The 25096-nt window shown below is 47.7% G+C and overlaps 1 protein-coding gene and 4 non-coding genes across 6 annotated transcripts in view; 2 read left to right on the top strand and 3 right to left on the bottom strand.

Annotated features, from left to right (window-relative positions):
* Window positions 1–3013: 3013 nt before the first annotated feature.
* On the bottom strand, window positions 3014–3179 carry LOC136336754 (U1 spliceosomal RNA). Its single transcript, XR_010731576.1, has one exon. It is a non-coding gene; the product is annotated as a U1 spliceosomal RNA (small nuclear RNA).
* A 3599-nt stretch (window positions 3180–6778) lies between these two features.
* TRNAY-GUA (transfer RNA tyrosine (anticodon GUA)) lies at window positions 6779–6868 on the top strand. The gene is given in 2 exon segments: window positions 6779–6815; window positions 6833–6868. It is a non-coding gene; the product is annotated as a tRNA-Tyr (tRNA).
* Window positions 6869–11416: 4548 nt separating this feature from the next.
* Window positions 11417–11580, bottom strand: LOC136336744 (U1 spliceosomal RNA). Its single transcript, XR_010731566.1, has one exon. It is a non-coding gene; the product is annotated as a U1 spliceosomal RNA (small nuclear RNA).
* A 7098-nt stretch (window positions 11581–18678) lies between these two features.
* On the top strand, window positions 18679–18842 carry LOC136336745 (U1 spliceosomal RNA). The gene has a single exon (XR_010731567.1). It is a non-coding gene; the product is annotated as a U1 spliceosomal RNA (small nuclear RNA).
* Window positions 18843–23039: 4197 nt separating this feature from the next.
* Window positions 23040–25096, bottom strand: part of SNX6 (sorting nexin 6) — a 90386-nt gene continuing 88329 nt past the window's right edge. For both annotated transcript variants that reach the window (XM_066277714.1, XM_066277715.1), the window contains one exon: window positions 23040–23807. In XM_066277714.1, the coding sequence (XP_066133811.1) occupies window positions 23754–23807 (54 nt within the window). In that variant the 3' untranslated portion in view covers window positions 23040–23753. The remainder of the gene's footprint in view (window positions 23808–25096) is intronic.

A 25096-nucleotide genomic window follows, 5' to 3' on the forward strand; every position in this document is an offset into this window, starting at 1 on the left:
CTTATGCAGTAGTCACTATGCTGTAAGGCTTAGGGCAAAGTCCCTAACAAAGCTCTAAGTTGTTTTTTTTGTTTTTGTTGGTTTGTTTTTTTTTACAATGGGAAGATCCTGAGGGTCATTTGGCCTCTGATGAAGAAAAACATTTATCTTTAGTAAATGAGGAGCGATGTTTTAAATTACAGTCTAAAACTTTCTGACAAGGGAGGTTGGATATAGTACTAACCCTTTCAAAACTGACCAAGATAATTAGCCTCTGCCCCCTCTACTAATGCATCTGTAGATTCAGTACCTATTGTTTGTACCTGAAAAACAAGCTAAGGGACCTATTCTTATAACTCTTAATAAAAAGAATAATGCAGGCTAGAGAAGAAAGGGATTTAAAATTCATAAGTCCAGCATTAGAAGCTTTTTCTGTCACATTCACTCCATTTGGACCTAATCACAATTCCATCAAGGAGGTTTTTATACTCAGTATGACCAAATCCCTGTCAAAACTCTTGAAGAGTTAAAAACGGCTTGCTCCCAGTATAGAACTAACCCTCCTTATACACAGGGACTGCTATCCTCCTTTACGGACTCTGAATGTTTGATCCCCCAAAATTTAGAGATGTTAGCTCAGAGGCCATGAGGATTCAGAATCAGACTGTAAAGGTTGAAAAGCCAAAGAAATGAAATTACAAAGAGACCAAACAGAAAGAGGAATAGTAACTCCTTGTTGATGAGCACGCCATTTCCATGTTTTCAAAGGTAAAGCAGCCTTCCCTTGTGGCTGTTCTTTCAAAAGCGGAAGTTACAAATTTATGATTTTAGGAGGATCAGGCTTGTAGTCAAGCTAATGGAAATGATAATGCTAACCTTCATGTTAATATACACAGATTGAACTTTTAGACAAGGACAGTTTGCTAATTAGAACAGCAATGTAGGCAAATAGTAGGGATGAGGATTGCTCTTATCTCCACCGATACAGGATACCAGTAGATACCTTCCAGAAAATTGAAGCCTTGGCATGAGTCGGAAATAGAAGAAAAGGAGTTTTGACCATCTTTGAGCCGTCAGAAAAAGAAATAAAGAGGCTAAGCCTAGAACCAAAGGTTATTAGAGAAATAAAGATGAAGGCAACTACAACACAAAAAGCTGAACTGCCTACTTAGGGGCAACTAAAGACATCTTAACCAGGAGACAAAAATGCTTTAATTAGGAATAAGACTTCAAAAACATCTTTGAGCCTGACCAGGCGGTGGCGCAGTGGATAGAGCGTCGGAATGGGATGCAGAGGACCCAGGTTCGGACCCCAAGGTCCGCCAGCTTGAGCGCGGGCTCATCTGGTTTGAGCAAAAATACTCACCAGCTTGGACCCAATGTCGCTGACCTCGAGTAAGGGGTTACTCGGGTCTGCTGAAGGCCACGGTCAAGGCACATATGCGAAAGCAAGTCAATGAACAACTAAGATGTCGCAACGCAGTGGCGCAACGAAAAACTAATGATTGATGCTTCTCATCTCTCCGTTTCTGTCTGTTCCTGTCTATACCCTCTCTCATCTGTCTGTCCCTGTCTATCCCTCTTCTGACTCTCTCTCTCTCTGTAAAAAAACAAAACAAAATACAAACAAACAACAAAGAAAACTAATAAAAAAATACTGGTCAGTTTGTTGATTGAAATTTACTTGTTCTTTATTTTAAATATTGTATTTGTTCCCGTTTTGTTTTTTTTTTTACGTTGAAATGAGGTATGTGCAGTGTGCATAGGATTTATTTGTTCATAGTTTTTTTAAAAAAATTTTTTTTAAAGATTTTATTTATTCATTATAGAGAGGGGGAGAGAGAGAGAGAGACAGAGAGAAGGGGGAGGAGCAAGAAGCATCAACTCCCATATGTGCCTTGACCAGACAAGCACAGGGGTTTTGAACCAGCAACCTCAGCATTTCCAGGTTGACGCTTTATCCACTGCGCCACCAACAGATCAGGCCTTCATAGTTTTTTTTTATAGTCCGGCCCTCCAACCGGTCTGAGGGACAGTGAACTGCCCCCCCCCCCCCCGGGTAAAAAGTTTGGGGACCCCTGCCTTAGTGGATCATTGATTGCTTTCTCATATTTGCCTTGACCGTGGGCCTTCAGCAGACGGGAGTAACCCGTTGCTCCAGCCAGCGACCTTGGGTTCTAAGCTGGTGAGGTTTTTGCTCAAACAGATGAGCCCGCGCTCGAGCTGGCAACCTCGGGGTCTCGAATCTGGGTCTTTCCGCATTCCCAGTCCGAGGTTCTATCCACTGCGCCACTGCCGGATCAGGCTATACCACACTTTTTGAAAAGGCTGTGTAGCCTCTGCCTGACTTGTGGTGGCGCAATTGGATGAAGCGTGGACCTGGAAATCTGAGGTCCTGGGCTGAAAACCACTTGTCCCGGGCTAGCCGGGTCAAGTCACATAGGATAAGCAATGAGCAGCTAAAATGCAACAACTATGAGTTGGAACTTCTCACTCCCCGTGACTCTCCGACTTTTTCTCCTCTCCCCTGTAAAAACCCATAAATAACGTTTTTAAAAACAAAACACTAACTTTCTAGTTTGACGTCGCCCGCCCCTTTTGTTTCGCTTGCCGGAGGAGATAGATATTTAGAAAAAAGATCCTGCTAGGCTAGGGGAAGCCGCTTGAAGTATTCTTGTAGTAAGGAACGCACATCACGATCCTGTATCATGTCTCGCCCGAAACAGAACACTCAAGTCATCCAAGATCTCACCTGACCTCTGTAGGTTGGGCATAGATCAGAGGACCGACAGAGTTAAAAGTCGGTGCTTGAGAAATCTAGTGTTCAAAATCTTAAGCACAGCTGGAGCGAGGTTCCTCAAACTGACAATAAAGAGCGGGATCAGAACCGCCAACTTGCCCGCCCGGGGCGAGCTGAGTGTTCTTACCGGAGTAGGTCTGGCAGGACCATGCAGCACTAACAAGGAGTGAAAATACATTGTAAGTGAGAACCAGAACACGCCCACACCGCTCTAACTTTCTAGACAGCTTTGTCAGGGGAAGAGCGCGAACGCAGTCCCCCAACTACCACAAATTATGCAGTCGAGTTCCCACATTTGGGGAAATCGCAGGGGTCCAGCACATCCGGAGTGCAATGGATAAGCCTCGCCCTGGGGAAAACCACCTTCGTGATCATGGTATCTCCCCTGCCAGGTAAGTATGAGTTGCTCTGGCCGCCTCCAACCCGAACCACCACGCTCGCTTCGCTCCACACGCACGGTCACTTTCCTCCAGCCGCCTCCGCACCCTCGCCGCCTCTGGGGAACCTTCGGCACAACCTCGCCCGGCGCCAAAACAACCTCGGGGGAAATTCGCATCTCCCAGGCGGGGATATAGAGGCGCCGGCCGCGGTAGGACCGGCAGTCCTCTGCGACCCTACTCATCTGCATACGCCACGCCCCCATTGTGACGTTCCGGACGCCAGGCCTTCCATCCGGATCCCGCTCGCGGTTCCCGCGGTCCAGCGGCTTATGGTCCCACTGAGGGTGTGTGGGTCAGGGCTCGGGCTTGGTCTCGTCTTCCGGTCATCCCATTTTTTGTCCTCGCCTGCTCCAATTCATCCTCAACTGATTGAAAACTCAGAGGAAAGGCCTTTGTGCAGTGTTTGTCGCTTAATAGATCCTGGTAATGTTTTAATTCATGGGGTCTTTCTGAGTCCGAGTGACACAACGCGCTACAGAATATGTGATAGCCTAACCTAGTAACGCGAAACGAAAACCCAGGATTCTTTTGCAGAAAGAAAACCATGTTAAAGCGCTGAGCGGTCTCCTTCAACCGCAGACAGGCGGGGGTCTCCCGGTAGTCCCCAGTCAGTGGTCAGCGCCAGGCGCCCTTCGGCCTTCTCCGCTCCTACTGCCCCGGCAGGCACACAGGGTGGCCCCAGAGTGCCCCTGGCCTTTTCTGACTTGGACTCTGTCAAAGATGAACACAGGCAGACAGTACTGAAAGTGGTGAAACAGATTTTATTCAGTAGCTAATGACCTGGAGTGGGAAAAGCTGAGCTCCGTTCCGATTTATGCAGAGGTGATTTGAGCATTTTAAAGGGAGAACGGGGAGGGGGGCGCTCAGTATAGTCAGAGGAGTGAAAAACTACAAAGGGTTGGTCAGTATAAAGGCAGTTAGAAACCAGCTGCATTTGTTGGCAGGCAGTGACTGAAGTTAGGATGCCACCCTCCCTGAGACTGGGAGACAGCTCTATCCTTCCCGATTACACTTCAAAGGAATGTAAATGCTCTAGGAAAGGGATGCGAGGTGCTGGAACTTTCTCAGCCAGGCATTTAATGGGGGTGGGGGCGGGAGGTCCGGAGGTCATTCCCAGGGACAGGACCTGGTGCGCTGGAAGCCATCTGGAATTCCGGCCAGGTGTGTCTTGGTGCAGGCAACGGCTTGGACGGGTTCTTACACACTGAGAGTTCTGCGGTTCTCAACGTCTGGATATTCTGTTTTGTGAATCAAACCAAGATGGCTGCGCCTCCCCCCTGGGTAAGCCCTGGCCCCTTCTTCTATATTCTGATCTCCTCTTTCATGACATTGAGAATTTCTTCATTCAACAATTGTTTATCGAGTGCATACCCCGTGCCAGACACTGTTCAGGGATTTGAGGACAAGAAGCCCTCTTGGTGCTCACATTTTACTTAAAGAAGAAGGAGTGGGGTGGGAGCAAACTGGCAAATGGACACAATAGGTAAATGAATCAGTATGTTAGGTATTGAGAGATATGGGGGAAAGAGCAGGGGAGGGAATCGGGAGTTGCAGTAAGGGGCAGGTGGCTGTGTTAAACGGGGTGGTCAGGAGAGGCCACGTTGATAGGCTGCCTGCCATGTGAGCAAAAACGTGAGGGAGGTGAGGAAGTTGGTCACCGGGATGTCTGGAGGAAGAGCATCCTTGTCACAAAGATCAGCAGGAGCTAAAGCCCAGGTAACACTGCTTGGAGAATAGCACGGAGGCCTTGTGTATAGAGCAAAATTAAAAAGTTGTACAGGCCCTGGCCAGTTGGCTCAGCGGTAGAGTGTCGGCCAAGCGTGCGGAGGACCCGGGTTCGATTCCTGGCCAGGGCACACAGGAGAAGCGCCCATTTGCTTCTCCACCTCTCTGCCGCACTTTCCTTTCTGTCTCTCTCTTCCCCTCCCGCAGCCGAGGCTCCATTGGAGCAAAGATGGCCCGGGCGCTGGGGATGGCTCTGTGGCCTCTGCCTCAGGCGCTAGAGTGGCTCTGGTCGCAACATGGCGACGCCCAGGATGGGCAGAGCATCGCCCCCTGGTGGGCAGAGCGTCGCCCCCTGGTGGGCGTGCCCGGTGGATCCCGGTCGGGCGCATGCGGGAGTCTGTCTGACTGTCTCTCCCTGTTTCCAGCTTCGGAAAAATGAAAGAAAACAAAAAAAAAAAAAAAAAAAAGTTGTACAGCCTGACCTGTGGTGGCGCAGTGGATCAAGCTTCGACCTGGAACGCTGAGGTCGCCGTTTCAAAACCTTGCCTGGTCAAGGCACATATGGGAGTTGATGCTTCCTGCTTCTCTCTCTCTCTCTCTCTCTCTCTCTCTCTCTCTCTCTCTCCTTTAAAATGAATAAATAAATAAAATAATAAAAATAATAAAAAAAGTTGCCTGACCAGGTGGTGGCGCAGTGGATAGAGCGTCGGAATGGGATGCGGAAGGACCCAGGTTCGAGATCCCGAGGTCGCCAGCTTGAGCGCGGGCTCATCTGGCTTGAGCAAAAAGCTCACCAGCTTGGACCCAAGGTTGCTGGCTCCAGAGAGGGGTTACTCGGTCTGCTGAAGGCCCGCAGTCAAGGCACATATGAGAAAGCAATCAATGAACAACTAAGAAGTCGCAACGCGCAACGAAAAACTAATGATTGATGCTTCTCATCTCTCTCCATTCCTGTCTGTCTGTCCCTGTCTATCTCTGCCTCTGTAAAAAAATAAATAAATAAATAAAATAAAATAAAAAAAATAAAAAAAGTTGTACAGAATTAGGTCAGAAAGATGACGGGGATGGGGGCAAAGTCATGAGGGCCTTGTAGACCATTGTAAGGCCTTCAATCTGAGCGAACGGGAAGGTTTAGAGCACAGGAAGGGCTTGAGCTCAATCCCCACCCTCCACCCCACTCCCACCCCCACCCCCCAAAAAATTCACTTTGGCTGCAAGGGTGGCAAGGACCGCAGCAGGGACATCAGTGAGGAGACTTGCATGATACGGGCAACACGATGTTGGCTTCGATGATGGCAGAATATGACACACCAAATATGCATTTTTGGCACAAGGATAACTTTGAACTAAAGGCACTTAAGAAACCAGCAGGTGGCTAGGCATTCGCAGCCGCATGCTCGGTGCCGGTGCCGGTGGCTCCTCCTCCTCCCCTCCGGGAGGCCTGCCCCCACCCGCCCCGCGCAGCCCTTTCGCCAATGCCCCTCCCCTCCCCTCCCCTCCCCTCCCCTCCCCTTCCCCACCCCGCCCTCAGCAAGAGAGGAGCACAGGGAGGGGAAATGAGACAACAGGTGAGAGCCCGGGCTCAGAGATCCTGAAAATCGTATTCGCGGGGCCGGGCCACCGCCTAGTCCCGGGAACAGGCACGTGCTGAGGATTCGCTCCACCCACCTACCCCCACCCTTGCTCGGGGAAGGGAGTGGCCGCGACGGCGTGGGCCCCGCTTTCTTCAAAGGGGCTCCCGGCCAACCCAAGGCATATTATCCTTCGGGCACTCCAGTGTCTTGGCATCTGTCATCTCAAGAAAAAGTAATGACCCAGTCCAGGAAGCGTGCGCCCTTCGATAGCTCAGCTGGTAGAGCGGAGGACTGTAGGCTACGTCTGTGCGGACATCCTTAGGTCGCTGGTTCGATTCCGGCTCGAAGGGAGGTGCCTGACGCTTTTGCGCCCTCATGAAAGGCACCGCCGCCTAGCGCCTAGGTCCGCGCCCTAGGCCGCTGGCCTGTGGGTTCTGACTTTAGCTCGGGGTTCTTAAGGCTAAATTGCCAGGTCCTGAAGGGGGAGGATCCTGAGGCCCACCCAGAAAGCACCCAGGAATTAAGGGGCTGGCCTTTCACCAAGAAGGAGCAGGCTTCACCTCGGGGACAAAGCCGGGTAGATGAGGGAGTGGTTCTTGCTGTCTTCCCTCCTGAGGGGAGGAAACTCCAGAAATTCGATGTACAGTTGGAGCGCTCCCCAGAAAGGACTGGCAGTGGAACCGCAATGGGAGGGAGGGTTGTCTCTCTGAAGCCTCGCTTCTGTTCTGGTTCTGCCTCTCAGACTCGAAACTGATCTTCTTTCCCCACACGCCTTCCTCTCCTGGCGAGCTGCTCCCGACGCTCCCTCCTCGCTCCCCCCCACCCCAAACTCCCCTTCCCCCGCCCCTGCAGTCTCAGCCTCCCTTCCCTGCTCTCCTGTCCGGCTGTTAAGAGGAGCTGAGCCCGAGGCTCTGGTCTGTCTTCCAGGGTTCGGGAGGCTGTACCGTTGCGGCCTGACAGGGGACCCTCGGGGAGAGTCTACTGATCTGCTTTTACAGAGAGCTCCCAGCCTCGAATGGCACCATCTGTGGAGACCAGTACAGTAGGCTGGGACCAAAGCCAGAACCTTAGACCTTCTTTGGCTATGGCCCCTGAGGGATGTGGGGGTGTGGGACCTTTGGGAAGCTAGCTTTGGTTTCTCGGGGGAAGACCGGGAGGAGTCAGTGGATTTGGGTGACTGACTAGCACGCGCGACTGTGGGCCCCCAGCACGGCCCGACTGGGCCCACTCTTCCTGTCTGGGGTGTGACTGGGAGTAGTAGCAGGGGGCCTCCGAGGCACTGCCACCCATCCTCAAAGGCACAGAGGTGCCTGCCTGCCGTCCGGTCAGAGGGTGGCAACACACTTCTGTGGGCCTTTGGCTGGGTGAGTGAGCGGGCCCGGGTGGTGGGCCCACACCAGGTGGGATCTGAAACGTTTGTAAAATACATGGAGCTGGGGCAAGGAGTCCAACCCGGACGCCACCGATGTTTTCCACCTCTCTGCCCTGGACTCCAGTTCCTCTCCAGGAAATCACAGAACCTTGACCTCCCTCAGGAAGCAGCCGCCCCTGCCAAAGGCACCCCCTTGAGTGGGCAGAGGAGGGGAGCTGAGCCCCCAGGCTGGCCACAGTGCTTGGTTGGTATCTATCTGCCTCACGCAGCCCTGGAAGTGGTCTCCCGGCCTGACCCGATGGTATCCTTTCTCCCATCACTTCCCAGTCCGCCTCACTGGGCCAAAGAGTGAGGCTAGGTCACTGTGGGCAGGAAGGTGGAGGGGCAGGCACATCAGTACGGGGGCGAGGGGGCGTGGGGGCGGGAGGAGGGGAGGCCAGGCTCTTAGGTGGGAGAATAGGTTCATGCAAGAGCACAAAGAGCCAGTTTGAAAGGGTTTCCCACTGGCCAAATCAAATTGATGACAATAATGGATTATAATCCATTGAATAAGATAGGTGCAGGGCCTAAAAGCAAATGGCACACCAGTGTCAATAAACAACTAAGCGGCGGGTCTCGGTCTCTAACCACTGTTCTCACCGCAAACGAATCCAGGAGGACTCTTTGGAAGCCTGTCTAGCCTCACTTTTTTGGGTTGTCATTTTCTGATGGGGGCTCCCATGTACATGCAAAAATCTGCATGCTGTTCTCCGGTTAACCTGTTTTATGTCCTTTTAACTCTCAGGACCTGTTGGAGACCCTAAAAGGGCAAAAGTAAAGTTTTGAACTCTGCTACAGCTTGAACCAGGGTGAAACAGTAGATGAAGCAGAGGGTCCGGCACGTGGGAACAATAAGGCACCGTATTTCGCCACGTATAAGACGCATCCTTTTTCGAAAAAATTTGGTGTCTAAAAACTGAGTGCGTCTTTTACAGTGGTTGTAGTTTTTCCTTTTTAACTCGCATTTCCCGTTTTTGCGCGCGGATGATGAGTTGTGTGAATTTTATGACGAATTAAAACATGAGTTCAGCCTGATCAGGCGGTGGCACAGTGGATAGAGCATCGGACTGGGACGCGGAAAGACCCGGGTCCGAAACCCCGAGGTTGCCAGCTTGAGCGTGGGCTCATCTGGTTTGAGCAGGGCTCACCAGCTTGAGCCCAAGGTCGCTGGCTGGAGCAAGGGGTCACTCTGTCTGCTTGTAGCCCCCCACCCCGGGTCAAGGCACGTATGAGAAAGCAATCATGTGAACAACTAAGGTGCCCCAACGAAGACTTGATGCTTCTCACCTCTCTCTCTCTCTCTTCCTGTCTGTCTGTCCCGCTCTCTGTCTCTGTCACATACAAAAAATAAAAAAATAAAAAACACACAAAAAAACTTGAGTTCATTAACTTTATTTAAAATTTAATTGAATTGAATTTTATTTTTTACAGAGACAAAGAGAGAATCAGAGCGAGGGATAGATGGGGACAAACAGGCAGGAACGGAGAGAAATGAGAAACATCAATCATCAGTTTTTCGTTGTAGTACTTTAGTTCATTGATTGCTTTCTCGTCATATGTGCCTTGACCGTGGGGCTACAGCAGACCGAGTGGGTTAACCCCTTGCTCAAGCCAGCGACCTTGGGTCCAAGCTGGTGAGCTTTTTGCTCAAACCAGATGAGCCCGCGCTCAAACTGGTGACCTCGGAGTCTTGAACCCGGGTCCCCCGCATCCCAGTCCGACGCTCTATCCACTGCGCCACCGCCTGGTCAGGTGAGTTCAATAACTCTACTTAATACATGCTTTTTTCCCCAAATTTCGGGCCCAAAATTCATGTGCGTCTTATACATGGGAAACACGGTACTTAGCCTTGACCTGGCTTTTTCTGATGTCTGTACAAAAAGACCACATTCCCCTAAAGTGAGAAGGCGGTAGAAGGAGGCTAAACTGGATGCTAATGGTGTGGACTAGAGGATCCTCTCCCTGGGCTCAGGGACCGTCTTTTATAGTTCTCACTGAGGGGTTCAAGCAAATGGTATTCAGGGACATTACTGATTAAGCTGACCAGGAAGTGTTTTCAATTCTGTCATTTCTCATAGGAGAGACACAGTATTATTAATCTGATCTGGACTCAGAGGTAGAACCTGGGAACCTGCGGGAAACATTTTTTCTTTTTAAGCCTGAGATCAAGAAATTAAATCCAATCAGTACATTAAAAGCCTACGATAGCCAGCTGTCAACAAAATTGTCAAGGATCCTTAGCCTTGTGGAGTTTATATTCCAGTGAGTAAAGTTAGAGAGAAGGCTAAAATTGTATATAGTATGTTAAATCGGTGTTTCTCAAGCTTTAATGTGTGCACAGCAGCGAGATTCAACCGGTATGCCATGGCACACTCACTGGTTTGCCACAAGAATTTTATAAACGTGCAATACCTATTTACTCAGTGACGCCTGACCTCTTTTCCCTTAGAGTGTCAAATAAGATGGTGATGACAGCTCTGACCAGATAGCTCAGCTGGTTAGCGCATTGTCCAGAAGCACTGGAGGTTACCAGGTTCAATCCTTCCCTGGTCAGGGCACATACGGTAGGAGCAGGTCGATGTTCCTGTCTCTCATCCCGCCCCTTCCTGTCTCTTTGCTAAAAGAAACTGTGGAAGAAGAAGAAAATGACAAGGCCTTGCAGTGTGAATGAATCAAAATTATACCCATTTTGGCGCTCTCCCTTGGTGGAGTACGCCAATACCTTTCCCTTGCCCCTTCTCTCCTTTTCTTCCCCTAGGCATGTATTCTTTGCCCCTCCAAGGGGCCCCGAAAGAGACTTGCAACCACGGGAGCAGGGGCCAGCGGCACCTTGTCCTGGGCTAACCCGCTGAACCTGTCTCCAACCAAGGTCCCCTTTTCCTCTTTCTTCCTGCAGGGCCAATAAATTCTCCCCTTACCTGTTTAAAAAAAAAAAAATTTTTTTTTCTACCCATTTCCCCCCGCCCGCCCCCTGCGGTCAGGTCGACAGAAAATATATTCTTGGGTGTGCCGCGCAACGAAAACGGCTATTGTACAGAGTTATCTGGGCCTGGCGGAATCTTGCTAAATGGACGTAGATAAAAATGAAGTGGTGTGGTTACTCAAGGGCGCGGGTGGGAAGAGAGGTGTTAAGAAGAACAAACTATACGGTGACGGAAAATGATTTGACCTTGGATGGTGGACTCTACACAACACGGCCTACAGCTGAAATGTTACAGAGGAATGCTCACGTGAGAGCTATGTTTTACTAACGGGTCAATACTACCCCACTAATTCCATCACTCAGAAAGGAAAAGAACATACCACGTAAGTAGGTCGTACTACCAGCTTTAAAAACAGACAAAAGAAAAAACGTAGAGCGAAGTCAACTGGGTTAAGGGGGTGCAGATACGCAGAAGAAAAGAACCTCAAGAATCTGCGGTCTCCTCTAAGTTCGCGAAGGCTTAGATAACAGGATGCAATCTTTCATTCGTGAACCTGTAAAACTCAGGGGAGAGCGCGAACGCAGTCCCCCACTACCACAAATTATGCAGTCGAGTTTCCCACATTTGGGGAAATCGCAGGGGTCAGCACATCCGGAGTGCAATGGATAAGCCTCGCCCTGGGAAAACCACCTTCGTGATCATGGTATCTCCCCTGCCAGGTAAGTATGAGTTGCTCTGGCAGCCTCCACCCGAACCACCACGCTCGCTTCGCTCCTCACGCACGGTCACTTTCCTCCAGCCGCCTCCGCACCCTCGCTGCCTCGGGGACCCTGGTCGCAACCTCGCCCGGCGCCGAAACAACCTGACGGGGCGTTTGGATCTCGGGATGTGGGACCTGGAGGCGCCGGCCGCGTGGGACCGGCCATCTCGGCGTCCCTGCTCATCTGCATACCACCCGCCCTCATCGTGACGTCAACATGACGTCACGTCAGAGACAGATCGCCCCTGTGATCCGGGGCTGTGACACGCAGCAGAATGTCAATTAAACTTAAATACCAAGATCAGAGTTCCGCGACCAGTGCAACGTGAAACCCTCGTAATCCTCATTCATGATCTTGCAATAGTGAAAGTAAACTTGAACAGAATATCAGGTCAAGGCGTAGCCGTGTGGGCCGGGGAAGGGTGTTGCAAGTCTTTGAGAATCAAACATTTCCGTCGGGGATAGGGGTGGGGGTGGGAGTGGGGGTTAGGTCGCCTCTTTCAGGCCGCCCGAGTTTATCCCTTTCTCTCCCATACGGGAAGAATCTTTCTTGAGATCAAGTGGAGGTTAAAGGTGCGGAATTCCTCCCCAGATATGAGCAAAATGATTGAAACATGGTGTGCTCCTGAGTGGTCAGTGCAATGGAGCAAAGCAAGGCAAGAGACAGAACTGGAGACTATAGAGTCAGGAAGGTTCCAGCTGTGCAGAGATCCGAGGAAACGTATTGTAGCATCCTTTTTGACTGTTGGTTGTTTCAGGAAGTTTCCTGTCTTAGGATGCAGTTCCTAAAAACAAAGGATCGTCCTACCTAACCCCGATGATGCCATTATCAAAATCAAGAAATTAGCATGGATTGATACAATATTATTATTGTTTACTCTACAGGCATTTTCCAGTTTTCATCAGTTGTCCCTATAATGCCCTTTATAGCAAAAGAAAATTCAAAACCACAGAACTAAGAGGCCAGTTATTTTGTGGACTGTCCTTCAGCTTCGGGGTAGTCCTGTGTCTCTTCATAATCACATTCGGGTATGCATATTTGAAACAAAGACTACATAAAGGATTTCGGGACTGTTACGGGTTGATTTGTGCCCCTCCAAAAACTATGTTCAAGTCCTGGCGCTTGCTACCTATTGTCGACGGAAGAAACTTCCAAAGCTGGAAGAGTTGTTTTATGAGTTTATTTGAGCCAAACAGTCTACAATTGCCGGGAAGCAAAGTCTCAACGGATTGAGAAAGCGCTCCAGAAAAATCGCAGTTTCACCAGCTATTTTTAATTTTTTTAATCACCACTGATTTTATACTGTACATCAGAATCAAAGGGAAAGAAGTAAGGGGGGTTACCTGAAATTCATTGGTGATAGATTAGGGAGGCGGGAAAAAGCAAAGGGGGGAAATCTCTGGGATTGGATAAAAAGTAAAAATGTATACTTTTTTTTTTTTTTTTGAAGCTGGAAACGGGGAGAGACAGTCAGACAGACTCCCGCATGCGCCCCACCGGGATCTACCCGACACGCCCACCAGGGGCTACGCTCTGCCCACCAGGGGGTGATGCTCTGCCCCTCCTGGGCCTCGCTCTGCCGCGACTAGAGCCACTCTAGCGCCCCGGCCATCCTTGCTCCAATGGAGCCTTGGCTGCGGGAGGGGAAGAGAAAGACAGAGAGGAAGGAGGGGAGGGGAGTGGAGAAGCAAATGGGCGCCTCTCCTATGTGCCCTGGCCGGGAATCAACCCGGGTCCCCAGCACGCCAGGCCGACGCTCTACCGCTGAGCCAACCGGCCAGGGCCAAAAATGTATACTTTTTACATAAGGCAGGAAATGTTGTAATGTAATTTCATTCGCGTGTTACATAGAGACACCAAGGTAGGTTATAGAAGAAATTTTAGAAGGAGTTTTATTATTAAGCCGGGGACACGCACGGGGCATTATCAAACCGAAATCGTGCAGTCCAGAATATAGCTCTGACACTGGTTTTATAGACATAATCACATACTGGTTGGGGGAAGAAAGAGAAGGGGGAGCATGGTACAAAAGTCATTTCCTAACAAGCTTATTGAATTTTTGCTCTCTTGTTACACTGTTTATCTACAGGATCTATCAAAAGGAAAAAAACAGCCCTACACCCTAAAACCATAAGGTAACACAGTAGTGATGAATGTTTTACAGACCTGACAAAGACATTCCCAAACCTTCTAGGATTTACAACCTATCCCAGTCACCACAATAGTGGGAAATGTTTAGTAAACTTTAGGATAAGGAGAGGAGCTAAATGAAGTTACTTTTGCTAAGAGTGTTGGATTGGGGTTAGCTCATTAGGAAGTCTAAAACTAGTCCCTGCTTGCTTAGGTTACAAGTTTTGCCCATACAAAGAATTTCAAAATGATGATTATTAGAAAGCATATAAAATGTTATAGAATACAGGTGTTTCATGCAAAGGGGGGAGGCTCGTGATCCCTTTGTCTAGATCAGGGGTTGGGAAGCTTTTTGTCTGAGAGAGCCATGAACGCCACATATTTTAAAACGTAATTCCGTGAGAGCCATACAACCACCCTTGTAGTTACGCATTATCCAATAAAAGTTTGGTGTTGTCCCGGAGGACAGCTGTGATTGGTTCCAGCCACCCACAACCATGAACATGAGCGGTAGGAAATGAATGGATTGTAATACATGAGAATGTTTTATATATATATATATTTTTTTAATTTTATTTATTTATTTATTTATTTATTTTTTAGAGAGACAGTGAGTCAGAGAGAGGGATAGACAGGGACAGACAGACAGGAACGGAGAGAGATGAGAAGCTTCAATCATTAGTTTTTCATTGCCCGTTGCAACACCTTAGTTGTTCATTGATTGCTTTCTCATATGTGCCTTGACCGCGGGCCTTCAGCAGACCAAGTAAGTAACCCCTTGCTGGGGCCAGTGACCTTGGGTTCAAGCTGGTGGACTTTTTTTTGCTCAAACCAGATGAGCCTGCGCTCAAGCTGGGTACCTCGGGGTCTCAAACCTGGGTCTTCCGCATCCCAGTGCGACACTCTATCCACTGCGCCACCACCTGGTCAGGCAAGAAGATTTAATATTTTTAACGTTATTATTATTATTTTTTAATTAAAAATTTGTCTGCGAGCCTGACCAGGCGGTGGCGCAGTGGATAAAGCGTCGGACTGGGATGTGGAAGACCCCAGGTCACCAGCTTGTTGAGACCCCGAGGTCACCAGCTTGAGCGTGGGCTCATCTGGTTTGAACAAAAAGAAAAGCTCACCAGCTTGGACTCAAGGTCGCTGGCTCGAGCAAGGGGTTACTCGGTCTGCTGAAGGTCCACAGTCAAGGCACATATGAGAAAGCAATCAATGATCAACTAAGGTGTCGCAACGAAAAACTGATGATTGATGCTTCTCATCTCTCTCCGTTCCTGTCTGTCTGTCCCTGTCTATCCCTCTCTCTGCCTCTTTCTGTCCCTGTAAAAAATAAAAAGTAAAATAAATAAAATAATGACCATTTTACTAGCTCACAAGTCTTTGGATCACCGAATCAGACTGGGCTCACTCAACTGGGCAGTTCTTCAGTTCTCAAGCGGGATCACTCAGACAGCTGCAGTCAGCTGGGGCCTGGTCAGTCTCAGGTGACGTGGTTCATCCTCACGACCAGGCCAACCCAGGCTTCCTGCGACAGGCTGACCTAGACTTTTCACGGTGGTCACAGGATGGCAAGTGAGAGCAAGTCCCAATAAGAAACGGCTTTTCCACCTTCTGCTTGCATCGCATGTACTAATGTTCCATCAGCCAAAGCGAGTCACGGAGCCAAGTCCAGAGTCAATATGGGAGGGCACCGCAGAAGCAGGATGGTTGCGCCTGGGGCCAGCGCTGCAACCCTCTGCCACTGGGGGTGCTCACTGCTCACCAGGCTTGCCCCTTGTAATTATTAAGTAATTCGTGTGGAGATAATTTGAAGATAATTTGCAAATATCCTGTTCCTCATCAAACCGTACCAATAGTTTTTAGCTTCTGTTGATGAGTTTTGCATTATGATAGCCAAACCTTGATCTTCTAATTCCATCATTCATTCTGCATTTATTAGTTGGCGTTCTAGTGCAGGGGTAGTCAACCATTTTACACCTACCGCCCACTTTTGTATCTTTGTTAGTAGTAAAATTTTCTAACCGCCCACCAGTTCCACAGTAATAGTGACTTATAAAGTAGGGAAGTAACTTTATAAAATTTATAAAGCAGAGTTACAGTAAGTTAAAGCATTCAATAATAATTACTTACCAAGTACTTTATGTCGGATTTTCGCTAAGTTTGGCAGAATAAATCTTTATAAAGCAACTTACTGTAGTTAAAAATCTATCTTTTTATTTATACTTTGGTTGCTCCGCTGCTGCCCACCATGAAAGCTGGAACGCCCACTAGTGGGCTGTAGGGACCAGGTTGACTACCACTGTTCTGGTGTAAAGAAGAGCTTCCCCTCCTTCCCTTATGTACAAGTATGGCTGTTGTTATTCAGTGGTTTATAATTCATAACTGTTTTTATTTATTTAGATGTTCAAATGTTCTCGGATTGGGCCTATGAAAGCCCCTTCCAGTTAGCTACCTTTTGAGATGTTCATGTAATTTTTGGAGCATTTCCTTATTTTCTGGCAGAAGATGTTCCGGGCTCATCCAGGGAAAGAGTCACCTTCCCTGGCTCCTTGAAAATGGTTTACTTAAAGAACCAGAGCCTGGTTCTTTTTAGTAGGGAATGGCATTGAGGAAGCAAGAACAAGGCACTGGGTGTGCTTACCATTACCAGGTGTCTTCACTTCTAGGCCCCTTCAGAGCACAGAGCTAGGAAATACATAATTTCCTTTAAAACTTTATTTATTTATTTTAGAGACAGGAGGGGGGGAAGAGAGAGAGAGAGAGAGAGAGAGAGAACAGGGGAGGAGCAGAATGCATCAACTCCCATATGTGCCTTGACCAGGCAAGCCCCGGGTGTTGAACCAGCAACCTCAACGTTCCAGGTCAACGTTTTATCCACGGCACCACCAAAGGTTAGGCATATATTTCTTTTCTTTTCTTTCTTTCTTTCTTTTTTTTTTTTTTTGCATTTTTCCGAAGCTGGAAACAGGGAGGGAGTCAGACAGACTCCCGCATGCGCCCGACCGGGATTCACCCACCATGCCCACCAGGGGGCGATGCTCTGCCCATCTGGGGCGTCGCTCTGTTGCATCCAGAGCCATCCCAGCGCCTGAGGCAGAGGCCACAGAGCCATCCTCAGCACCCGGGCCATCTTTGCTCCAATGGAGCCTTGGCTGCGGGAGGGGAAGAGACAGACAGAGAGGAAGGAGAGGGGGAGGGGTGGAGAAGCAGATGGGCGCCTCTCCTGTGTGCCCTGGCCGGGAATTGAACCCGGGACTCCTGCACGCCAGGCCGACGCTCCACCACTGAGCCAACCGGCCAGGGCCAGGCATATATTTCTTTTTTTTTTTTTTTTTAATTTTTTTTTTTTTTTTTAGATTTTATTTATTCATTATAGAGAGGAGAGAGAGAGAGAGAGAGAGAGAGAGAGAGAAGGGGGAGGAGCAGGAAGCATCAACTCCCATATGTGCCTTGACCAGGCAAGCCCAGGGTTTCGAACCGGCAACCTCAGTGTTTCCAGGTTGACGCTTTATCCACTGCGCCACCACAGGTCAGGCAAGCATATATTTCTTACTCATATCTATATCTAGTAAGAATAGCGAGCCCCTACTGATACGCTCAGTTCCAAATGCCACCTGAACACTACCTGGTCCCTCCTTGCCCTCCCACTCCATACCTGGCTCCCAACGTCCATTTACTCATTAAATCAATCCTCCAATACACACAGCATTATGTCACAAAGTTGTTATAATCATATAGCTATGAAAAACGAACCTTTTATGGGACACTCCAGGATTTGCTGGCAGTTCTTGTCCTTGGCCTTGAAGATGCTTACAGTCAAGGCACTGCGTTGAAAAGGCATTTTGGCTGGTTATTTTTTTCTATTTTCACATCTTTTTCCCACACAAAGGGTCGCATACTACATATATTTATGCATTTGTTTTAGTTTGTTTATTTTACTGATTTTTAGAGAGAGGAAGGGAGGGAGGGAGAGAGAGAGAGAGAGAGGCAGGGAGACACACACACAGAGGAACACGGATCTGTTCCTGTATTGTGCCCTGACCAGGATCCAACCGGCAACCTCGGGCTTCGGGAGCGTGCTCTGAGCAACCCAGCTATCCGGCCAAGGCGCACTTGCTTTTTTTTTTTTTTTTTTTTCCCCTTCACTTAACACAGTCAATGTGTTAAGTTAGAGAAGCCTAGGGGTCAAGAAAACCTGTCCCAACCTGCTCCAGGGCACAAGGGCGGCCAAAGAAAAAGGAAACAAACTAGAACCCCCAAAGTGTGATTTCCCACTAGGAAAAACATTAGAAACAGATCATGAGAGAATCGTACCCCTAATCTAACTTTAAGCTACAAACCAATGTTTTAGATTTTACTTATATAAGAAATGCCTTTGTTTTACAGATTGATTTGAGAGAGAGAGAGGGAGAGACAGAAACATCAATTTGTTATTCCACTTATTTATGCATTGACTGGTTGACTCTTGTACAGTATGTGCCATGAACCGGGATGGAGCCGGCAACCTCCGCGTATGGGGACAACGTCCTAAGCAACTGAGCTACCCAGGCGGAGCCCACTGTTTTTTTGTTTGTTTTGTTTTGTTTTAACTAGGAGACTCAGAGCAGTTCTCTCTTGCCTCTTCTCTACTCTAGCGGCCAGGCGGATTAGAGAGGGAGCCAAGGCCGCCAGGATGTCACGACGAGGGCGTGGCGTATGTAGAAGAGGAAGAGCGCAGAGGCTGCCGGTCATACACGGCGGACAGGGGCCTCCACGTGTTTCCCCCCGTCTCCCGAGATCCGATCGCCCCCTCAGGTTGTTTCGGCGCCGGGCGAGGTTGGACGAGGGTCTCCGAGGCAGCGAGGGTGCGGAGGCGGCTGGAGGAAAGTGACCGTGGGTGAGAAGCGAAGTGAGCGTGTTGGTTCGGGTGGAGGCGGCCAGAGCAACTCATACTTACCTGGCAGGGGAGATACCGTGATCACGAAGGTGGTTTTCCCAGGGCGAGGCTTATCCATTGCACTCCGGATGTGCTGACCCCTGCGATTTCCCCAAATGTGGGAAACTCGACTGCATAATTTGTGGTAGTGGGGGACTGCGTTCGCGCTCTCCCCTGAGTTATGTGGGGTCGTAAAATCAGATCTTGAAAGCTGACCTATGTTTATCTCGTAGGAGTTTTTCGTGCGTGCCTTTCGCCGAGAGTTTGTAAGTTCAGTTCTTCCTACTAATATCTTATTTCTTCCGGCGAGCTCGAGGCTTTCTCCACCCCGTTCTATATTGTTTGCGTTGCGTGTCAACAGGAAAAGGATGGGTGCGCGTGGAGCTGGACGTTGTGATGTCTCTCGATGCCCTAAGACAGCAATAATGTAAGACGCGAGAAGATTTGCGTTCTCCGGTTTTAAGGCCTTGAATCACTCCCCATTCTCCCACTGCAATTTTCCTTTTAAACCCTGGTCGCCCATCTGACTATTTCCTGTACGGTGCCCAACACTTAAGCAAGATCAGTCTGAGTTCAACTTCCATAGTTTTACTACAAAACATTAAGAATATTGTATATGCTTTTCCAAACTAGGTACCACCAGCCTTATGAGCCTGACTGGCCTACAGGCCTCACCCACTGCCTTTGCAATTTCTTCTCCTGCCACTCTCCACTCACCGAATAAGAAAGGCCCTCATCCCACACTGCCCTGGTTCCCACCTAGCTATTGATCCTCCCAGGCCATTCCCGCTGCCTGGCCCGCTCCTTCTCAGAGCATGAAGCAGCGATTTTCAACCTTTTTCATCTCATGGCACACAAACTTACTAACATTCTGCCGAGCTGACCAGAAAAATTGGTATACTTTTTTTTTTTTTATTCCTTTTTAGAGAGAAGGAGAGAACAACATCGATTTGTTGTTCTACTTATTTATGCATTTATTGGTTGATTTTTGTATGTGCCCTGACTGGGGATCGAACCTGCAACACTGGCATACAGGGACGACACTCTAACCAACTGAGCTATCCAGCCAGGGCCAAAAATTGGTGTACTTTTGAGTCATTCACACCAGATGGCTACCGTGGTGTTTGTTGGCTGTATTTTTTGTTGTTGTTGTTGTTATCTTTTTTTTTTTTTGGCCGTTTAAGGGAAAAGAAGTCTGGGCCCCTGACTAGTCAGGTATTACCGGTTTAAAAAACTCTTGCGGCACACCGGTTGGAAATCTCTGGCATGAAGCATAACCAGAGGGGAAACCCTAGACCAGGGGTCCCCAAACTTTTTACACAGGGGGCCAGTTCACTGTCCCTCAGACCATTGGAGGGCCGGACTATAAAAAAAACTATGAACAAATCCCTATGCACACTGCACATATCTTATTTTAAAGTAAAAAAACAAAACGGGAACAAATATAACATTTAAAATAAAGAACAAGTAAATTTAAATCAACAAACTGACCAGCATTTCAATGGGAACTATGCTCCTCTCACTGACCACCAATGAAAGAGGTGGCCCTTCCGGAAGTGCGGTGGGGGCCGGATAAATGGCCTCAGGGGGCCGCATGTGGCCCGCGGGGGCCGCATGTGGCCCGCGGGGGCCGTAGTTTGGGGACCCCTGCGGGCCTAGACTATCCCGCGCAGGCAGGGCTTTGTGCCCGTGTCTTTCTGTTTTACCTCTGTGTCCCCCAGGCACAAGAAAGCCAGTAAGTGTTTTATCAATGCTACAACTCAATGGCAGTGAATCCAGGGCTGGCCGTTTTTATCAGGATCAAGCAGCGAGCTATGGAGTAACAAATGTTTGTTCTGGAGATGAAAAGTAGAATCTTTCCTAAGTAGGCCCTTGAGGGAGTTATTTTCTATTTTATTTTTTTAACGTTAAGAGAGACAGGAACATCGATCTATTCCTGTATGTGCCCTGACCCGGGATGGAACCCACAACCTCTGCTCTGCCGAACAATGCTCTAACCAATCGAGCTAACCGGCCAGGGTGGGTGTAAGATATTTTTTACCTGATTCGTAGGAATTTTTAAAGTGAGAAGACCCTTGCAAATTGTGCTAGTCAACTCATTTGTATATTAAGCAACCCTCCATCCCCTCCCAGCACCCCAACAAGTACTTTAAGAATGTAAGGGGCTGCCTGACCGGCTGTGGCGCAGGGCACAGGGCATCCGCTTGGAACTCTGAGGTCGCTCGGTTAGAAACCCTGGGCTTGCCCAGTCATGGCACATACGACAAGCAAGCAATGAACAGCTAAAGTGACACAACTACGAGTTGATAGTTCTCGGTCCCACCCCCTTCTTCTCTCTGTAAACTCAATAAATAAAATCGTAAAAAAAAAAAGAAAAGAAAATAATGTAAGGGGCCAAGGCATATATGCCATCCACTGTACCATCTTCCCCCAAAGGCCACCCCGGCACAGACAGGTTAACTGATGGACACGTATAGCGTTTTGCCCTGTACTTGCAGTGTCTTGATGTTTACAGAGCATCTTCACATTTCCAAAGCGCTGTACCAACATTTATTAATCCTCACAACACCCCTGTGAGGTAGGTCAATGTCCTTCAGAGTAGAGAAACTGAGGTCAAGTAGAGAGGTCAAGTGAACCTGCCTCAGGCCACAGGGCACCCTGTAAAGGGATCCCACCGAATCCAGAAGCTAGGGCCCTCCATCCCACGTTCACCCACTTGATGAGCACTGACTGTGAGGGTATACTCTTGCCAGCGAAGGTGACACAGACAAACCACACCAATCTCTCAGTGAACAGAAAAATCAACAGTTCAAATGGCATCGGAGAACATCAATCAGTTAAAGAGAGAAGTATTGCCTGACCCATGGTGGCGCAGTGGATAAAGCGTCGACCTGAAATGCTGAGGTCACCGGTTCAAAACCCTGGGCTTGCCCGGTTAAGGCACAAATGGGGGTTGGAGAGAGAGAGAGAGAGAGAGAGAGAGAGAGAGAGAGAGAGGGAGAGAGAGAGAGGGAGAACCATTAACCAGCCCAGCAGGGAGACTGGAGGAGGGCCGGAATTATCCTGACTAGCCTTGGGACCTAGACCGGGCATTCTTCAGACCGGTCTGGGACCCATCCGAGCGGTGACCCACTCAAATGCCCATGGTTTCTGAATGGGAGAAAACTTAGAAACCGAGATAGTGGAAACATCCAACCACTCAATCTAACTTTATTTATTTAAAAAAACTGTTTTTAAAGAGAGAGAGAGAGAGAGAGAGAGAGAGAGAGAGAGAGAAGGAGAGGAGAGGAACAGGAAGGGGGAGAGGAATAGGAAGCATCAAGTCCCATATGTACCTTGACCAGGCAAGCCCAAGGCTTCAAACCAGCGACCTCAGTGTTCCAGGTCGACGCTTATCCCACTGTGTCACCACAGGTCAGGCTAACTTCATTTTTCTTTCTTTCTTTTTTTTTTCATTTTTCTTTTTAAAATATTTTATTTCTTTTTTTTGTTTTGACAGAGACAGAGAAAGAGTCAGAGAGAGGGACAGCTAAAGACAGGAAGGGAGAGAGATGAGAAGCATCAATTTTTCATTGGGGCGCCTTAGTTGTTCATCGATTGCGTTCTCATGTGTGCCTTGATGGCGGTGGGGGGGGGGCTACAGCAGAGCGAGTGACCTCTTGCTCAAGCCAGCGACCTTTGGGCTCAAGCCAGATCAACCCACCCTTAAGCCAGCGACCTTGGGGTTTCGAACCTGGGTCCTCCTCTATCCACTGTGCCACCGCCTGGTCAGGTTTATTTATTCATTTTTAGAGCAGGGAGAGAAAGAGAGAGAGAAGGAAGGGGTGGTGGTGGGGAAGTAGGAGGCATCAACTCCTATATGTGCCAGGCAAGCACAGGGTTTCGAACCGGCGACCTCGCTGTTCCAGGTCGACGCTTTATCCACTGTGCCACCACAGGTCAGGCTCAATCTAACTTTAAATAGGCATGACATAATGTTCATTCACATTAGAGAAGCCAATTTTATTTGTAATGTCACTACTGACAATTAGGATCCATTCTGTACCCTAACTTTATTACAAGCGTCTCAATTTTTTCTCCACCGTCAAGCACTGCTCCCTCTAGCAGGCTTCTCTGTCTCCACACTGCCCTAGACACTGGTGTAACTACCAAGTGGCTCATTGGCATATGTCACGTGGTTAACTGGCTGAGCCCGGAAACTGTAACAGACCATATTCTCAGCTTCCACATTGTAGAAATAGCTGCCTCTGCCCAATTCTATCTTCTATGAAGTGCTAAAAGCACAGCGGCAGTTCATTCTTTTGTAAAGGGATTGGTGAACTTGGTTCAAATATGTCACTTTAAAGGAAATAAGAAAAACCAATACCTGCTCTGTGAAGCATTATACAGGAGTAGATTTTATTACTGCTACTCCACATTTTGGAGTGATACAATGACCAGAGTTAAAAATCATCACTGTTATCACTTTATTTGACAATAGTTGGTTTAGTCTACAAGTTTAAGGCAAACATACTATATGCATTTGCTTTTCTTCAGAAATCATACTTAGAAAGATTACATAAAGTCTGTCCCAAAACTTCTAAGAAATAGTCATTAATTAAAAATCAGTCTGATTAAGATGTTTTACCAGGATACACAAATGAACTAAGGTGGTATACAATGTTTAAAAAAAAAATTAAAAAAAAAAAAAAGGTAATGGAAATCTTTATCTTGTTTGAAGAATATATTTTGAAAGGGTGAAAATTCAGAAACGACTTAAAGGTAAATAAGATTGGCAGCCATAAGGAATAGTATTCATAAAATAAACAGTTCTAGAGACTACTTAAAAAAGAGATTGGATTTTGGGTTTTGAAGAGGAGGAGCGACAGCCGCCCGGGGAGCAGCAGGTGCAGGAGCGCGGCATGCCCCGCAGACTGGCAGCGCCTGTGGATGCACCGCCCCACTGTTTCTCAGGAAAAAGGAGAGTAGATGCACTTTGTCAGCTGTTTCTTTTGTTTCCAGTGAGCAGTAAATGCCGAACGTCATTAAGAAAACGAAAATACAATCTGAAGGAAGGCAGCCCTTTTTAACCCAAAGGTGGAGCGTGGCTTATGTGTCTCCATTTAACACTGCCAGGCAGTTCTGCAGCAACTGGAGAGTACCCTAAGAAGGAAGGAAAATATCAATAAATTATGAAGTTCAAACAGTGTGGCGGAAGTCTCATTGAAAACATAAAGTATTAGAAATCACATAAATCTAAATTTGTTAAGATACAAGAATTTTGGAACAGCTACTTATATACAAATAAAAATTTAAAGACATAAAATTATATAATTTAATGTACAATAATTTGCACATACTAGATTCTTCAGTAAATTTCCATCTAGACCAATATTAATGTTTTGATTTGGCATGTTCTAGTGAGGGGTAAAATATGCCCTTTGTATTCGAGTTAAACTAGTGAATATTTTTTTAGTATAATAGGTTCTCATCGCTTCACTTTAGCTATTAGCATATATGGAGGCAGAGTTACAGCAGTTTTTATAAAAATAGTAAGATTACAAACTAAAGTGTTCTATAAAATTCATACTTAAGGACCTATTTTTTAAAATTAAAAAAAAATTTTAAGGCTTTATTTATTTGAGCATCAACTCCCACATGTGCCTTGACTGGGCAAGACCAGGGGTCTGAACCGGCGGACCTCAGCGTTCCAGGTCGATGCTTTATGCAGTGTGCCACCACAGGCCAGGCCTTAAGCACCCATTCATAAAAGATGTAAACTGGCACCCAAAATAAGAGATGTGTAAAGATAAATTTAAGTACAAGGTGGGGCAAACACGAAACAGAGTTTATTCTTGTATTTATATTAAGTTTATTGATTCTAGGTGAGGGGAGAGAGGGAGAGAGAACGGTAGAGAAACACAGATTCACTGGTTGATTTCTGCATGTATCCAGACTAAGGATCAAATCCTCAGCCCTTGCTCAGTGGGACAACACTCAAACAACTGGACTACCAGGCCAGGGCTATTGTATTATTCTAACTACAGATGAACAACTATAAAACCTACTTTTGTCCCATCCTGTATATTTAGCTTACATAATATATAAATAGGGATGAAGGAAAACCTCTTTCATTGAGTAGAAAGTCAACCAAAATGTATACAGCATGATGGAATTAGAGAATGACCATTTGGCAACCACCATAACTCTATTTGACTCAGCAAAAAATCATGAATAGATGATAAAAATAGTATACTACTACAGTGCTACTACTGTAGCCATTAGCTACATGCAGCTAAATCAATATTAAATTTCCATTAATTAAAAGTAAATAAGCCTGACCAGGCAGTGGCACAGTGGATAGAGCGTAGGACTGGGATGCCGAAGACCCAGATTCGAGACCCCGAAATCGCCAGCTTGAGCGCGGGCTCATCTGGTTTGAGCAAAAGCTC

Source organism: Saccopteryx bilineata, chromosome 4, assembly GCF_036850765.1.
Source record: "Saccopteryx bilineata isolate mSacBil1 chromosome 4, mSacBil1_pri_phased_curated, whole genome shotgun sequence".
NCBI classification, from domain to species: domain Eukaryota; kingdom Metazoa; phylum Chordata; class Mammalia; order Chiroptera; family Emballonuridae; genus Saccopteryx; species Saccopteryx bilineata.